The 18745-nt window shown below is 37.3% G+C and overlaps 1 protein-coding gene across 5 annotated transcripts in view; it reads left to right on the forward strand.

Moving 5' to 3' along the window:
• Alg13 (ALG13 UDP-N-acetylglucosaminyltransferase subunit) overlaps positions 1-16083 on the forward strand; it is a 70872-nt gene extending 54789 nt beyond the window's left edge. For 2 of the 5 annotated variants that reach the window (XM_040744512.1, XM_040744516.1), the window contains 6 exons: positions 1794-1862; positions 3168-3333; positions 7297-7539; positions 11646-11686; positions 13905-14094; positions 15225-16083. In XM_040744512.1, the coding sequence (XP_040600446.1) occupies positions 1794-1862; positions 3168-3333; positions 7297-7539; positions 11646-11686; positions 13905-14094; positions 15225-15481 (966 nt within the window). In that variant the 3' untranslated portion in view covers positions 15482-16083. Of the gene's footprint in view, positions 1-1793; positions 1863-3167; positions 3334-5695; positions 5808-7296; positions 7540-8303; positions 8345-11645; positions 11687-13904; positions 14095-15224 lie in introns of those variants that run through there. The other 3 variants (XR_005876846.1, XM_040744513.1, XM_040744514.1) reach the window with 3 other exon arrangements.
• Positions 16084-18745: the final 2662 nt, after the last annotated feature.

An 18745-nucleotide genomic window follows, 5' to 3' on the forward strand; every position in this document is an offset into this window, starting at 1 on the left:
TTCTTGAATGCAGCAGAAAGAAGGATCCTGTATTCTGATCCATTCTGTTGGTATCTTTTGGGGTGTGGAGAAATTAAGACTATGATGATTGGGAGTTATCTGTGACAAGTGTTTGTTGATTCCTGTTATCTTGTTATGTAGTTTTCTGTCCCTCTTGATTTTCTAGTCTGGAAATATTTGTTCCCTCTGTTTGCTTGGGTGTAGTTAACCTCTTTAGGATGTAGTTTTCCCTCTAGCACCTTCTGAAGAACTGATTAGCTAGACAGATGCTACCTAAATTTGGTTATATTATGGAAAGTTTTATTTTCCCTGTGTTTTGTGATTGATAGTTTTGCTGACTACAGTAATCTGGGTTGGCATCTGTGGTATTTTAGAGTTTGTAGAACATCAGTCCAGTCCCTTCTGATTTTTAGAGTCTCCGTTGGGTGTTATTTTCATGGGTCTGCCCTTATATGTTACTTGTTCCTTTTCCTTGTAGCTTTTAATATTCCTTCTGTTTGTCTAGTGTTTTGATTATTATGTGTCATTCAGAAATTTCTTTGCAGGTCCAGTTGTGTGGTTTTTGTTGAAAGTATTTTCTGTGCCTTTGACCTGTATCTCCTCTTCTTTCTATTCCTATTATCCATAGATTTGGTCATTTCATAATTTCCCAAACTTCCTGAAAGTTTTGTACCTGGAGCTTTCAATGTAATATTTTCTTTGAAATATCTATTTCTTCCTTGTTGTATTCAACCCATGAGATTCTCTTCTATGCCTTGTTCTCTGTTGATGTTTACCTCTGAGGTTTTGCTTAATTTACAAGATTTTTAATTTCCAGTTTTATCTCAGTTCAGGTATTTCTTAGTAATTCTTTTTTTACTTTTATTTCTCTTAAACTTCTTTTTCACAGACTTCATTAAGGAAGTTATTCAAAGTAACTATTTTGCTTATAATAGCTGTTTTGAAATCCTTGTCTTGGTCTTCAGCTATCTTGCATTTGTTGGGTCCTACTGTAGGGTTCCTAGGTCCTGATGGAGGCATAGTCTTGGCTGTTAATGTTTTTGCTTTTGTGCTAGTGCCTAGTCATCTGGCATTGGCATGATTGCGGTGATTCTAGGTGTTGATACCAGGTCTTGTCTTTGTTGGCTCTGGGCATTAGGAAAAGTGTTGTAGCTGTGGGTTGTTCCCTGTTGAGTGCTTCTACAGGTTGATGTCTGGCTGAGAGGAATGGAGGGTTGACTGGGAGTAAAGGCTGATAGGGCAGGACTTAGGAAAGAGAGAAGTGTATCCTGTCTACATCGAGACATGAGGCTACTAGGGAGTTAATTGGAGGTATGGTGGGAAAAAGTGATCCTGCAGGTAGGTTGAAGTGAGGCAAAGAATAATCTGGAGACAGGGATGGAAGGATTAGGGGTCTGAGGTGGAGGCTCCAATGAATGGAGTTGAAGTGGGAGGAGGGGCATCTGTAAGGAACCTGTCTGAGGGTGTAAATGGAATATGGAGATGGTAATGGAGAACAAGGAAGGGAAGGATAGTGCAAATCACCTGCCAAGTACCTATTGGGGGTACTAGGTAGAAAGTGTTTCTAAGGTTGAGTCTGACAGAAAAGATTGTGGATGGGCTGGGGATGGGTAAGAGGGTTCTCAAGGAGGAGGCAAGCTGGATTCACATCAATCATTTCTGTAGTCCTCCAGGCCACTACAGAGCTGAGGATGATCCTGGAGAGACTATAAATGAGGATAGGAAGAAGAGTGAAAATTGCCTTTGGTTTCTTGGTATCCCTTTATTCAATTATATTTCTGTATTTATTAAAGTCTCTTCAGGACAATGGACCATGTTCTGTGCCTCAAGACACAGTTACCTCATACAACTACCCCCAGAAGGTAATCTTCATAGTATTACCAAGCAGTCATTTATAGTGAGCTAAATACAAGAAAATGAATTTTCTATTGTGCCTTGAGTTCCACCTGGCATAGTGATTAATGCATTTATTTAGCAAGTCACTTAAGTGTCTACTGTTTCAGACACTGTTGTATGCTCTGTTGTGAACTTCTTATGAATCGGTCAATAATAAATTACTTTTCAAGTCTCTTATTTGTTGAAATATAAATTGGAAGTTGTCATTCATAAACGGGCTGGAAAAGGAAAGTGTGCAAGACCACCATTTAGAACACAGCCGGTAGATAACCAAATTTTTGAAAATGAGTAGAAAAGGAACAGTTGAGGAAACAGCAAAAGTAGAAGAATGTATTGAAGCTCTGGAACAAGAACATTGCCAGGAGCAGTAAATATGGCTCCCTTCTAAGAGGTCAAGCAGTGTAAAGATTGACTGGACTCTAATAGGAATTGATTGATGACTTCCGTCATTTTAGTTGATCAGACTGGGTAAGAGCCATATTTGGTACTATGAAGAGAAATGGAGCCTTCCGGTAAAGACAGTGTTATTTGTTTTTTTACTCTTGTTTGTTTGTTTGATTTTTTTGTGTGTTTGTTTGTTTGTTGTTTGTTTTTTCAAGACAGTTTCTCTGAGTAGCCCTGGCTGTCCTGGAACTTGCTCTGTAGACCAGGCAGGCCTCTAACTCAGAGATCTATTTACCTGTCTCTGCCTCCCAAGTTCTGGGATTAAAGGCATGCACCACCACCATTTAGCCTGTTATTTGTTAATTATATTTATACACACTTCTGTATACCATTTGCCCTCAGAAAGTAGAATGCTCTGAAAGAACTCTGTGCCCAAATCGGGAAAAAACATTAGTTTCATTGAGTCATTCAATTACACTTAAATACAAAGCATCTCTTCTACTTAAATGTTTATGTGGATAAGTATATATATGTGTATATATATATGTGTGTGTGTGTGTGTGTGAAAATGAATATATATTACAAATCTGTGGAGACCAAGAAGATTTAGGAAGATGGCAACTAGTCAGAGAGAGAATAGGAGGGACTCTTTCTACCATACCCAACTTTTGTCTTTATTGTTTTGATATTAATGTATTATCTTTACAGAAAGATAGCTCTAAATGTAGTCAGAGATCCTGCAAAAAAAGTATATGGTTTGAATACAGATTGACTTTTCCGTGTTTTATCACCAGAAAGATTAAAATTTTCTGATATTAGGTTCAGAGAAGAAACAAATACTATTTGAGAAACCAAACAAGAATTTTAATATTTCTTCCACTTAATAGGTATTAGAAAATTCTACAGCAATTAGAGTTTCCTGGGCCAGCCATGTTCCAGTTCCAGTCTTACCTAGCTGTGCAGGAGATAATCAAACTATTAGTACCTCTGATGTTTCCGAACAGAATGCCATACAGCCTGTCTTTGAATCTCCACCAGCACAAGACAGTCAAAGTAGGTTATTAGTGTTTGTTTTCATTGGAAATCTCTTTTTCTACTCATGAATATGTACTTATTAACATGGCTATTATATGGTATTGTAATTTCAAGAAATAATTAAGTTACTTGCACTGTCATCAAATACTAGATTTGAATTTAAATTCTATTGGTTTTGTTTTTTGTAATAGGATTCTGATAAGATTTTACACCTGCCATTTGCTATTCAGTGGATAGTTAAAGCTCTTGTATTATTTCTACAACTTTGAGTTGTTTTCTAAGTTTTTATTTTTCATAATGTATATATATGGGGAGGAGTTAGCATGCTGAGGCTGAAGGAAACTAATGAGGCGATTATTTCCTTTCACTTTTATGTGAATTTCAGGGATCAAACTTGGGTCACTAGTGATTTCTTATAAGCGTTTAACCACTAAAAGAGATGAAATAATGATAGAAATACCTGGAGAATACTGTAGGGAATGGAACAAATACGAAAATGTATAATTTAGAAAACTTTACTGAAACTAAAAAACATGAGAACATTGAAACATGCATAATAGTACCTTGAAGAAATAAGAATATTAACTCAGAGCATTCAACAATAGGATATTTCAGTAAGGTTCATTTTCTAGCACCCACATGGCAGCTTACAACTGTCTGTAACTCCTGTTCCAGGTAATCTGACATTCTCACTCAGACATACATGAAGGCAAAACACCAATGAACATAAAATAAAAATAAATAAATCATAAAAAATTTCCACAAAAATTGCTAGACTTCAAAGTAAAAATTTAAGTCTTTTGAGAATATGTAAAGAGCCTGTGGGCTATAAGGAAATATTATAATCAACAAACTTTTGACAGAAATACTTTATGTGGGAAAAAAATGAAATTTACAATATAGAAAAAAGTCTGACGAGCAGGCTTGCTACCAAGCCTGATGACCTGAGTTCAAGAAACCACATGGTAGAAGGAGAGGTCAGACTCCTGAAAATTGTGTATGGCATGCCAAACTACCATCCCCACCAAAACAAGCAAATGTAAAAAAAAAATAGTCAAAGGACTTGTGAACCAAAGTTTTCTTTTTTTTTTCTGCCTTAAGTTGTTCTTGTTTTTGAACCAAGATTTTCTAACCTGCTAAAGTGGAAGTGAGTTTTCAAGCATAAAGATAGCATGTTAGTATAACTATGAACCCTTTTTGAAGAGTCTTCTAGAGATGTGTGTAAATGGACATTTCCTGTCCTGGAGCCACTTGGTCCCAAATACCTAGCAGGTGCTTTCCAAATTACCACATAGAGGCTTGTATTACTTATAAATGCTCGGCCAATAGCTCAGGCTTGTTATTGGCTTACTCTTTTTTATCTTTTCTTATTAATTTAGCTTTTACATTCCAATCCCAGTTCCCCTCCCTCCTTTCCTCCCGCTTTCCCCCCACTTACCCCCCCCCACCTCTCATCTGCTTCTCAGAAAGGGTAAGATGTCCTCTAGGAATTCTACTAAGTCTGTCCCATCATATCCTTGAGGCAGGACCAAGGCACCTCTCCACCCTACATACCCCTGTGTCCAGACTGAGCAAGGTATATCTCCAATGGGCTTTTCTAAGTCAATTTATGCATTAGAGTTAGATCTGGGACCCACTGCCAGTGGCCTCACATAATAGTTTGGTCTTATGTAGGTTCCTTTTGTCAGATGTGAGTCAGTGATCTCTCACTAACTTGAATCAACTGATTCTGTAGGTTTCCCCATCATGGTCTTGACCTCTTTGTTCATATTATGGGTCCTCCCTCACTTCGATTGTACTCCAGGAGCTTGGCCCAATGGTTAGTTGTAGATTTCTACATCTGCTTCCATCTGTTTCTGGAAGAGTGTTATAGCTTCACTGGGGTTGTGGATTGTAGGCTGGGTATCTTTTGCTCTGTGTCTGGTATCACTTAAGAGTGAGTACATACCGTGTTTGTCTTTCTGTGTCTGGGTTACCTCACTCAGGATGATTTTTTTTTCTAGTTCTGTCCATTTGCCTGCAGATTTTAGTTTGTCATTGTTTCTTACCTCTGAGTAGTAATCTTGTGTAGATGTACCACATTTTGTTTATCTATTATTCAGTTGAGGGGCATCTAGATTGTTTCAATTGGTCCACTTGTCTGCCTTTATGTCAATACCAAGCTGTTTTCATTACTGTAGCTCTATAGTAGAGCTTGAAGTCAGGGATGGTGATGTCCCTAGATGATCCTTATTGTATGGGGTTGTTTTGGCTATCCTGGGTTTTTTGTTTTTCCATACTAGCTAACTCTTACACTTAAATTAACCCCTAATTCTTATTATTGTTTAGCCACGTGGCTTGGTATCGTTTCTCAGTACAGCATTCTCATCTTGCTTCTCAGGGTTTGCAGCAGAATCTCTGTCTCTGCCCTTCCTTTTCCCTGAATTCTCTTACTCTGGCTCTCTTCCTGCCCAGCTATCGGCCAATCATCTTTTATTTAACATCTACAGCAGGTGTGTAGTGAAAACAAGGTAATAAGTTTCATGTGACAATTAGAATTAAGTTGCCATTAAATAAACCTTTGGTTTGTCAGTCAGCATCATGCTTAGTGAACAAAGTCACATGTGACAAGTAGATACTGAACTCAGTAGCATAGAGGATATCTGTATTATCATGAAATATTGATGGGGAACTAGAGAGATGGCTCAGTGGTTCAGGGCACTTAACAGATCTTCCAGGAGATCTAACTTTGATTGTCAGAACCCACATGATATGGCTTATAACCATTTGTGACTCGCAGGGAGATCTGATGCTCTTCTGGCCTTCAAGGGCACTAGGCATGCAAGTGGTACACAGATATATATATATGCAAACAACAATACACATAAGTAAAATAATTTTTCAAAAAATTATATATGGCAGTAATATATTAAAAAATGATGTTTGGGTTTTAGACTACAAAAAATAAAATATTAGAAACATTGGTACAAGACCTGATAGAAGTATTGAATATGTCGTTCCCCATAAAATAAAAATAAAACGAAAGCCAAGAGATTGAAAATAGATTATGCAGAAGCCTTATTTAGCCAAGATATACAACTATTTTTTAAAATGGGAAAATTGGGAGAACATATATAAAGCATTTTGAGTGCTGTCAGTAATCACATGAGATTCTTTTTATCTATACAGTAGATCCTTTCTTGCTAAATTTCCAGAGTAACAAATTCAGATTGTAGATTGTTTTTAAGCTAAACTCCCTGTTAGAGCTCTGAATTTAATCCTTTATTGAATGATGAGATGAAAATTTCTATACCTTCTAGTGTTGTAAATATCATGTACCTAGTACAGATTTGAGGTTTGATACTTTAATTTCTAAATTGACTAAAATTCAAAAAATATGAAGGATTGTATCATTTAGCATTTGTGAAAATATCAGATTTTTAACTACTATATTAAATGCATGTAAGTATTTTTACTAGGTTGGAAACATACTGTTTACTATCATAGAAGTTTAATATGCAAACATAATTACATATCAATTTTGTCTCAAAACTGAAACTCCTAGATGAATCTTTTAAAACTATAGTAATAGATATAGAATGGCACAAGGGTAAAATATTGTATCTAGGCCATTTTAAATTCTGTGTCTCCTTGAAATGGTACTTAATGTTTTAAAATTTCCTACATTCTTCTGAGGCTGCTGGGAGAATTTGTAAGGTTGCTAAAATCTCTACTGTGGTAGTTTCTCTCTTGACTTCTGTGTCTTATGATTTGACCACCAATGACAGGTTGCTGGAAATTTCTTTAAATTTACATTTAAAGGGGTAACATCCAAGTGTCTGTTTTTTAAGTCAACTCAAGAGAATTCTGTGATTACATGTGGCAAAGAAGCAGGTCAGATACTGCTTTATAGGGGGCAACAGTTGTCCATTGCTATTTCACGTTTTGTTTCTTTGTTATTGCCATCCTGCCCTTAATAATTCTTGTGTTTCTATACTACAGCCTGTATTCAGCCTTCAGATTCAGCAGCAGCAGCAGCAGTGGCAGTACCACTTCCACCGCCGCCTCCTCCTCTTCCTCCTCCTCCTCCTTCTCTTGAAGCAGGAGATGCTTCAGGCTTACCTCTGCTACCACTACCACCTCCACTACCACCACTACCACCACCACCACCTCCTCCACCACCTCCACCACCACCACCACCACCACCTTATTCCTGTGATCCAAGTGGAAGTGATCTGCCCCAAGGTAGTGTATTTTGAATCGAGAACATTTTCTTGATGATTAATGGGTACAGAACTAAACGGGAGTGACTTGAACATAAAATTCTAGATGACTAACAAGGAGCAAGTGCAAGTATTTTCTACATATTTAACTAGTGGATAGTTGGATCAAATCATGACTTTTCTGCTCCCCTCTTATAGCTCCATGTCTTTCTTGAATGAGATTCATAAATGCATAGCTGTGTTTTTTCTCAAGTATTTCATTTCAAATCTGGAGCTAGTATTAAAAACTTTCTTCTATTTAAGTAACTTTGATACTTGTTGTACTTACCGAATTTTGAGGACCTGGAGAAATCATCTATTCATTTGATCTGCTTTGAATATCAGCCAACCATGTATTTCTGCTTCCTTAAAAAGCCAGCTGTGTTGTTTTTTTCCATTGGAAGTTCTTTGTTGCCCCTGAGTTTGGTAGTACTACTCAGAGAGAATTGTAGTTGAAAGTTGTAAGCAGCTTGCTTATACTTTCTTGCTTACATTTCCCTGAGATTTTTTTCTAGTTGCTGCTTTTTTTCTGAGTTCTTTCCAGCCACTAACCTAGTAAACACAATTTTCTCCAACTTTGTTCTGTTCTTTTTCCATACAGTATGTCTTTGCAGTCTATTCTAAATCTACTAGCCTTTGCTCAGAATGTTTGGTTACTTACTAGACATTTTCACTTAGCTTTTTAACTTTCAAACATAAATGGTCTCTAATGAAATTGCTCATCTTTTCCCTCTTGTCTTTCACCAGTCAACACAAAACATTTATTCCTCTTCTTGGTTTCATATTTTGTAAGTATTATTATTGTTTCTACCTAATTTAACCATATATCTAAATCCTGACTCCTTTGTTCTCTCCAACTTTGGTGCCAAGTAGTATTCAACCATCACATAATGTTGATTTTCTGTTTTTCTAGCATTTTATTGTGAAGATAGTCAGATAAACATTGTTGTTTTTATTGATAATATAATTGCCAGCAAGATTATGTTGTTGATGTTTGACTTTATAGTTTTATCACATATTTTCTCATTGTTCTTTTTGTGCATCTGAGTGGAAATTAACCCATCTTGTTTTTGGTGGCTTTAAAGGTAAATTGTATTTATTAGTAGACCCCCCCAACCATAAAGGATAATGAAAATGAGTATATATACACAATTGAATATTCTTCACTGCATAAAAGACAAAATTCTATAATCTGTGGGTTAATCTAGAAGACATACATTATTTGGTAAAAATAAGCCAGGTCAAATTGACAAATATTGCGTGTCTCGACTCATTTGTGAAGTATGGAAACATACTTCTTATCTCATTGGTACAGAATTACATATTATTATATATGAAGACTATGTTTGGTGTTGTATTTGTACAGTAGGATGTATATATTATATATTTCAAAATAACTAAGAAAAGATTTAAATGCTCTCAGCACAAGGATATAGTGAATTTAGTTAGGAGTATGTTTATTTAAACATTTCTTTACAATGATTGGTTAAAAACCAAGTTTTCCCTGCACATGCATATTCGTGTATGTACAAGCTAGAGAACAACCTCTGTTTCCTCAAGCATCCCTTTTGTTTTTCTTGAGGTTACATATCATTGCCCAAGAACTTAACAAGTAGGTTAGGCTATCCGGCCAGGTAGCCCAATTCCTACCCTAGCTTTTCCAATTTTGAGCTGGCAAGTGTATACACCGTGTTCAGCATTTTTTACATGAGTTCTAGTGCTTGGATTTATGTCTTCATCCCTGCATGGCATATACTTAGTGAGCTATCTCTTAGCCCTTCCCCACAGTTAATTATGTTACCTCTTTGTCATTCCCTTGGTGCATCCGCATTTCCCCCTAGATACCATCATTTCTCTGCTCTTTTGCTTTCTACCTTGGATTAGTTTTACATACAATTATAATTGGTAGTATGTAATTTATAGAATGCTGCTTAAACTGGGCATGAGTGTTTGAGTTCATCAGTGTTCTTTAAATTAGTGATTCACTTGTTTTTTCTCTATGATCAGTATTTAATTGAATATTCCAGTTCTCTTTTAAAATCTATTTTATAAATTCTTTGAGAATTTCATAAAGTGCCTTTTGAACATATTCACCCCCCTCAAGTTCTCTCCTTAGCACCACTCAACCTTCCATCCCTTTCTACACAATCTTGAGTTTAATTTTTTCTTCTTTCCTCATAGAATCCAGTTTGTGTTGCCCAGCTATTGTTGGGATTAGAGCCTCCTCTGGTTTGTGATCAGGCTACCAGGGGTCACATAAAGAAAACTAACTATCCCCCTCCTATAAGCTATTAGTGCTAATAGCTCCTAAACTAGTGGTGGGATTACATATCTACTTTCTCCTTTTGTCAGGCTGGAACTATGAGCTTTTGTATCACTTGAAGCAAAAGAAGTGGTAATTTGTTATTCCTAACCCATTACTCTATCGTTTTCTTCTTGCACCTTTTCTTAGATCCCTTCTGTGGTAGTCATTCCTCTGCTACTTCAATGTTTCATTTTCTAATTTTGTTCTTTTACTGCATCAAATATACTTGGTATTATGGTCTTAGCCTTGGCATGAATAAATAAAAAGAGTTCTAGGCCAGGTATGGTAGCACATGCATTTAATCTCAGGGAGGCAGAAGAAGCAGGTGGATCTCAGAGTTTGAGGCTAGCCTGGTCTACAAAAGAGAGTTGCAGGAAAACCAGGGCTACACAGAGAAACCCTCTCTGGAAACACCCCCCCAAAAAAAAAGTTCTAAAAAAACACCTTTAAAACTAGATTTTCCATATAAAAGGAATCATTTGTCTAAGTCTGGCTTATTTCACATGCTATCTGTGGTGCCTTCTGTTTTCCAGTACACATTATGACTTTATTCTTTATGGCTGATTAAGACTATTGTGTATATATACCACCTTTTCTTTATCCATTCATCTATCAGTAGGTATTTAGGCTAGTTCCAGATTTTGACCTTTGTGAATAATAGCATGCCTGTAAGGTTCATCCTTCTTATAATAGGTACCAGTATTTCACACTACGCATAGCTGAATAATGCTTATTGTATGGTTGTGCTACATTTATTATTTATCAGTTGGTGGGGATTTGGGTTGTCTCTACTTTTTGACTATTAGTGATACTGCCATAAACATTGGTATGTAGGTTTTTGTGTTGATGTTTATGCATACTGGAGGAAGAATTTACTTCCTAATCTTATATTCTTTAGCTTGAGCATCTGGCTTTATACCCATATATATTAGTCAAAATACAAATTGATTCTTTCAAAATGGCAACAAGTACATATCCACAGGGAGGCTATAGCTTATGAAAGAGACATTTCCCACAAATTCACCTTGTTATTGGTCTATATTAACAAAGAATATGTATGGACCCAGGTCAGACAGTTAAACACACTTATGGATCCAATTAAAATACTCAGAATAGGATGAGGATGTTGCTTAGTGGTAGAATTCCTGTTTAGTGTTTTCAAGGCCTTGGAGTCAATTCCAGACATTAAAATGATACAAACAAAAAAAATGCCACAAACATTCTCTCTTTTGGTGTACATCTAGTTTTGGTCTATTTATGAAATTTTTGAGTTGAGTTCTATACATGGAGATGTTTTATCATTTTATACGTTAATTCATTTTCACCTTCCTGGATTTAGTTATTGTCTCCTCTCTTTGGAGTTCTGGTGGTAGTATGTTATGACAAATCAAAACAAAATGTGTATGCCAAGTTTCCTCAGTGGGCATCACTCCTCAACATTGTACAGCAGAAGTTTATACTTTGTAGTAGTACTAATAACTGAGGTACAGTTGTAGAAAATTTTTCATCATGAGACAAGTGAGAAAATGTCTTTTCTAGCTATTTTCCTAGTAACAGAACAGCATTTCAGTAGCATCTATCTACATCTAAGAACTGAAATGAAATTTGTATTGGGTGATTAAACCTTGTGTCATAAGATGCCAATTGAAAAATAGTCCTTTAAGATAGAATTGAGAATGGCAGTAGTGTGTGAGATGGTTATGATTATATCTACTTTAATAATGCTTTTAAGTGACAATTTAAATTGCTTATGGTAATCTCATAAAAATCTTTTTTTATTTTAGATACAAAAGTTTTGCAGTACTATTTCAATCTGGGATTGCAGGTAGGAGTAATACTAAAATTATTTTTGATAAGTCCTATCTATATCAAATAGTCTGTTTTGAGAAGTTATACTCTTGAACTTTAAAAGCCAAGAATACTGTGAATGTCTAAATGTCTTATTCCTCTCAAGAAACCTCTAAAGGTGATGTTGGTCAACTTTCTACGTTTTAGCATGGCTCAATTTATCTTACTATGAAATAGTGTTACATTGAAGAGAGTGGGGTTTGGGCACTAAGCAGCACAAAATCATACATTAGGCTAAAAAGACAAACAACAAGAAAGCTTTTTATTTAACATCGTATACCAGCCCTTCAGTGGCATGTACCCAGAATAGTTTACTTAATATCTTGTGGAAATTTCTGTATTCTGTGTGAAAATCAAACTTAGCTCAAAGATACTTAAATAACTTTTTTTTTTTTTGGTTTTACGAGACAGGGTTTCTCTGTATTGTTTTGGAGGCTATTGGTCCAGCCCAGCCTCGAACTCACAGAGATGCCCCTGTCTCTGCCTCCCGAGTGCTGGGATTAAAGGTGTGAGCCACCACTGCCCGGCCTTAAATAACTTTTTAAAGCACTAACTTTATATTCTTGCCAAACACTTCCCTGAGTTTGATAGGTGTAGGTACTAACATACATCTTGATATATTTTATAGGTGTTTTGGTTTGTGGAGCCAGGGATCATTTTTCCCTTTAAATATATTTCACTTATAACTAGTATAACCTATAACCAGATAGCATATTTCCTGACAATGATGCAGATGAATATTTAGCAAGTGATACTAAACTAATAGTGTCTTGGAGACTGCTAAGGTAACTTGTTGCTGCTTGGAATAATTTTCCTGAAATCTTAGACATCAGCAGACAACCTTATTTCTCATATATAACACACATCTAAATTAAGAGTAGTAGGGTAGGTATTTGTGTTTTCATATTATCTTTGTATTTCATATTATCTTTTTATAGTAGGTTTTTTTTTGTTTTTTTTCGAGACAGCGTTTCTCTGTGGCTTTGGAGGCTGTCCTGGAACTCCATTTTTTATAGTAGTTTTAAGAGTTGATAATTACTTGTCCCTTTAGTTATTACACTCATATGTGAAAACTTTGGTATATAATCCACAAGACGAAGCCATTTAAAAATAATTCTCCTAGCCAGGCATTATGGTACATGTCTGTGATCCTACCGATTCAAGAAGCTGAGGTGGAAGGATCACTTAAACTCGGGAGTGCAAAGATATATTGAATAACATAGAGAATCCCTTTCTCAAAACAACACCACAAAGAAGTAACACCAAACCCTGGAGTTTGTGGCTCACAACTTAATTCAGAGGCAGGCAGATCTCTTTGCATTCCAACACAGCCAAGGCTACACAGAGAAGCCACAACTTAAACCTCCCCCCCCCCAAAAACTTATCTTGTTCTTTATGTCACAGGAATACTAGAATGATAGGTAGCTTAATACTTTTTTCCTTTTTATATTAAAAGCAATAGTGTTATAGTGTTCATTATAGTATATTTGGGAACTCGAAGGTATTGAAAGCAGAATTAGTAATTGTGATATATTATAGGTTCTGAATATACAAAATCTGTATCTTATTATGTAATTTTCTATCCATTTCACTTAACATGAGTAGCGTTTTTGTATTTTTAAAGATTTATTTATGTAAGAGTGCTCTGTCTGTATGTGTGTCTGCACATGGGCATCAGATTCTATCACAGATAACTGAGCCACCATATGGTTGCTGGGAATTGAACTCAGGATCTCTGGAAGAGTAATCAGCACTCTACTAACTGCTGAGTCCTCTCCAGCCTGCCTTTTTGTCTTTAAATATTTCATAGTGCGACTCTTTTTGCCTGTGTAATATTCTGCCATGTATATATAACAATTATCTTAGCTCCATATTGGTAAATAGGTTTTTCATTAGTTTTTACTTTAAAAAAATAAGGCTACAAGTGACATCCTTGTTTACAAGTCTGTTTATATCTTTGATTTCTTTGATATGATTTCCTAAATGCATCCCTAGGTGTAAATATGAGCTATAGATGGTATAGACATGAGCTATAGGTGGTGTAAAAGATCTAAGCTTCAAAAAACTTTGTAGATATCAGATGTTACAACACATGAGAATTGAGACCCAATTTCTTTATGCTAGGAATTATCCTGCTTTCAGAATAGAGAAAAATAAGGATTTGCAAGTTTTTATTTATACTTTTCTTGCTCTAGTGCTATCATCACAACTACTGGCACTCCATGGGCTATGTGCCACATGTGCAGGAGGACCAGCCACAGCAGCTTCATGTAGAGAATTATCCAGATTGTACTGAACAACCTCTTGTAGACCAAAGTGTTCCTCATTCGTACAATGATGCAGCGCAAGCAGATGATACACAGGCAGACGAAGCATCAACAAATGGTGAGTATATAATGAGATTGCTAGCAAGAAAGTCAGTTGGATTTTATTGTACATAATTTAGTCTTAAGATATTTCATCAAATCCTTAGGCTTTTAGACTATCAGTTCTGAAAATGTAATATGTAGATGCCTTGTGATCATTGGGCTCTTTGAAAGGGACGGATCCATGCATTAGGCCAGTGGTATTCGCAAATATTATTAAGATTTGTTTTGTTCTTCATGTTGTACTGCAGATTGAACACGTGGCTTCATGTATGCATTCCAGGCAAGAGTTAGTTCTACCACTGAGTTGTAGCCCCATCTCATTCTTTGAGTTTCTTAGTTATTTTTCTGTTGTTATGAAGAGACACCATGACCAAGGTAACTTAGAAAAGAAAGAGTTTATTGGGAGCTTGCTTACAATTCCAGAGCATTTGTCTTTGATGATCATGGTGTGGGAAGCATGGTGGCAGGTGTACTTATTCATGGTCCTGGAGCAGTAGCTAAGAGTTTAATCTGATACACACACACACACACACACACACACACACACAGAGAGAGAGAGAGAGAGAGAGAGAGAGAGAGAGAGAGAGAGAGAGAGAGAGAGAGAGAGAGAGAGAGAGAGAGAGAGAGAGAGAGAGAGAGAGAGAGAAAGAGAGAGAGAAAGAGAGAGAGAGAAAGAGAGAGAGAGAGAAAGAGAGAGAGAGAGAGAGAGAGAGAAAGAGAGAGAGAGAGAGAGAGAGAGAGAGAGAGAGAGAGAGAGAGAGAGAGAGAGAGAGAGAGAGAGAGAGAGAGAGAGAGAGAGAGAGAGAGAGAGAGAGAGAGAGAGAGAGAGAGAGAGAGAGAGAGAGAGAGAGAGAGAGAGAGAGAGAGAGAGAGAGCGCCCATGTGTATGCATGCATGCCATTGGTTCACATGCAGCACTCAGAGGACAACCCAAGAAAGGAGTCAGCTTTCTGTGTTGACCATGTGGGTCACTAGAATGTCAAGCTTGACAGAAAGTGTCCCCACCCACCGAGCAACCTTCCTTTCAGGCCCTGTGTTCTTTCTTATAGTTAATGATATATTTAATTTTATTGCATGACTATTCAGTTACATTTTAGTGAGTTTTTACAATAGAATATATATATCCGTATCTTTTCTTCATTTCAGATGCTTTTCCCATTTCTGATGCTGTACCTGTCCCTCATGGAACAGTCTATTACCCAGTAATGACAGATACCTATGGGTCACCTTTGCCAGGTTTTGATTCCTACATTCCTGTTGCATCTGATTATCCCAATGTTGCCATGTGGCATCCAGTTGGTGCAGCATATGGTAGTTCTGCCCAAATCCATGGTGCTATAAATTCTGGGCCCATTGGCTATATGCTTCTACCTAACTCACCTCATTATACTCCTCAGAATTAGGATTTGACAATGTGAAATATTCTTTGCTGCCATTTTTACTTTTGTGGTTGATAAATGTTTTCTATTAGTTCTTTAGTGGTTTAAGGTTGTAAGAATGTTCACTGTTGTATGTCTTTAAAATTATCTTACTTTTGAAGTAAAATACTGCTTTAAAACAAGGGCATATCACTTTGTGTTATGAATATGAATGTACACCTAGTCCCTAATTGAACAAGCTTATTGTATGCAACTTCCTATTAGCCAGCTTGTGAATATTGTATTAACTAATGGTGCCAATTGATAAAAGAGTGGAAAACATACAAGCTATTTTCTTAAGATATGATGCATCTTGATCATCTATGTAAGCTTGATATGATTTCGACTTTTCAAGAAATTTAGAGAGGGGAAAAACAAGCAAGAGCCAATGGTCTTCAGGTTTCTTTAAGAATTGTAAGAACTGGATTGCAGTCTGATGTTAATTAGTTTTGAAGGGACATGGCGTTCTGCTTTACATTTGCCACATATGGTATTGTTTAATACTAGATTTACATAACTGTCCTACTGCACAGTATTATAGTTCCTTTGCACAATTTGCAGTAAATAAAAACTAGCATTCAAAATTGCCAAAATGAGTGGAGTTTTCTTTTTGCAACAAAGAGGGCACCAGATGTTTGATTGTTTCAACATGCTTCTTCTGACATTGTGGTTACAAAAGAATGAATTTATTGCTTGAATTGGTTAGGAATAGTTGTAAGTCCACTTGAAATGTTATTTAATTTCAGTCCCATTGCAGTAAGTACTAGTGTATCTTGTTCATTTCTCCTGAGAATGGTCTATTCAGGTTGTATTTTTTTCAGTTAAAATTATTTTAGTTAGCCTAGAAAGTATTGGATTTCCTTATGGCATTTTCAAACATACTTTGTTTTTGTTGGTCCTCCTATTCCTTTATTCTCATCTGTCCTCTTGTCTCTCTGGCCCTAAATAGTCTGCTTTTTGCTTTCACAGTGCATACATTCTTTTGTCATCCTTCCTTCCTCCCTTCCTCAACACTGCTGTTTTTCCCTTTTTTACATTTAAGTTAGAAACAAGCTTGTTTTACATGTCAATCCCAGCTCCTTCTCCCTCCCCTCTTCCCCTGCCCCCCACCATCTTATTCCCCTCTGCTCCCCAGAGAGGGTGAGGCTTTCCATGGGGGAATCTTTAAAGTCTGTCACATCATTTGGAACAGGGCCTAGGCCCTCCCATGTGTGTCTAGACTGAGAGAGTATCCCTCTATGTGGAATGGGGTCCCAAAGTCCATTTGTATACTAAGGATAAATACTGATCCACTACTAGAGGCCCCATAGAGTGTCCAGGCCACCTAACTGACATCCACATTTAGGGGTCTGGGTCAGTCTTATGCTGGTTTCCTAGCTATCAGTCTGGGATGCATGAGCTTCCCCTTGTTCAGGTCACACTGCTCATATTCTTAAAGCACAGTCTATGTGTATTGAAGGTATTTTAAAACAAATTTTAAGCATATGGGCTAAGAGAATGAGAATGATGGACACACCTTAGAACATGGGTATGAGTTGGCATATTTAAGATAACTTCCTTGTGAAACTTATGCTACTGGTTTTCTCTAAGTCAACATTTGTTATTTCTTGTAACTTTGTGTTTGCTGGCGTTCTCCCCCCCCCCCATGTGTGTCTCTTGTGAGACATACTCCGTCATCCCCTTTAACCTATTGTGTATCCCAACAAGCTTCCTATTGACCAGTCCTTTGAGACTTAATTTGTTGCGTGTGCTTTGCTCACCAGACACATGGCAACAAAAATATCCTTTGATTACTACAAAACTTGTTTGCAAATAGTGTCTTTTACTTTTTAAATTTTCTTTAAATTAGGTTTATTGTGTATGTATGTTTTGGGTGAGGGTAGATGTGCTTGTAATATTGCTATATACATGTGTAGGTTAGAGGATAACTTGTGGGAGTCAGTTCTTCTAATCTGTGAGTTCTGGGGATTGAACTCATGGAGTCTAATTAGGTAACAAGTGCTTTTATCCACTGAAATCAACTCAATGACTCCAAATAACATCTTGTTTTGCTTTGCTCCATCCGAGGCCCAAACCAAACAAACAGAACAGCAAACCATTTGCGACATTAAGGTGTGAGGTGCTTGAACTGTGCTAGAGTGGAATCCATCACAAAGAAGGTACCTTGCCTTCAGTGTCCTGTTCTCAGGATGATTGAACTAATGAGTTCCAAATGCACCAGTGTGCTAGAGTTCTGCTTCATAATGGACACACTACTAGTTGGGGTTTTTGGTTTAGTTTGTGTAAGAAATAAATCATTCTAGCCAATTTTCAATATGAGGTGTGCTTAGAGATCATTATGGAGTCATAGGTAAGTAGGAGGCATTAAGCTCCTCTCTCCCCTTGCTGGCAATCTGGTACCTGCTTGTCTTGGAACTCTTGAGAGGTGGAAAATTGCAGGCAGTCGGCTATGTGCTCAAGCCTCCAATCAGGAAACAGGGTGATCTCATCCAGTAATTGATGGAACCAGATGCAGAGTTCCACAACCAAGAACCAGGTCGAGCTCCAGGAATCCAGGCAAAGAGTGGGAAGAGGGAATATATGAGCAAGGGAGGCCAAGATCATGATGGAGAAATCGACAGAGACAGCTGAACCAAGCTTGTGGAAACTCATGAACTCTAGACTTACAACTGTGGAGACTCCAAGGGACTGAACTGAGTCCTCCATATGTGGGAGACAGTTGTGAATCTTGGACTATCAGAGGAGCCCAGGCAGTAGGACCATGTTACAAACCTGGCACATGAGTTAGGTTTTTGGAGCCCATTCCTGAGGGCGAGATGCCATGCTCAGAGGCAGAAGGACCACGGTATAATCCCAGTACATGAGCTAGCTTGTGGAAGCCCATTCCTTAGGGTGAGATGCCATGCTCAGTCTTAATGCCCTGCCCCAACCTATTGTACTCCTCATGGGAGCCTTGACCCGTGAAGAGGAGTGGGCTGGGTAGGAGGTGAGGGGGGGTTGGGAGGGGGGGAGGGAGAACTGTGGTTGGAATGTAAAATGAAATAAAATTAAAAATGTAAAAAGAAAAAGGAGCAATCTCAAGCCCTAGGGTATTCATTAGATAAAACAATTGGGAATGTGGGAAGAGGATTATGCTAGAAAAGTAAAAAGGTTGTCACTCTGGAGTAACAGCCTATGGGAAAGGGAGCCAACATTTCTCACAGTTAGGGGTTCAAAAACCACTATTTCATGCCCGGTCACTACATCAGC

The sequence above is a fragment of the Mesocricetus auratus genome, unplaced genomic scaffold (assembly GCF_017639785.1).
Source record: "Mesocricetus auratus isolate SY011 unplaced genomic scaffold, BCM_Maur_2.0 Super-Scaffold_100003, whole genome shotgun sequence".
NCBI classification, from domain to species: Eukaryota; Metazoa; Chordata; class Mammalia; order Rodentia; family Cricetidae; genus Mesocricetus; species Mesocricetus auratus.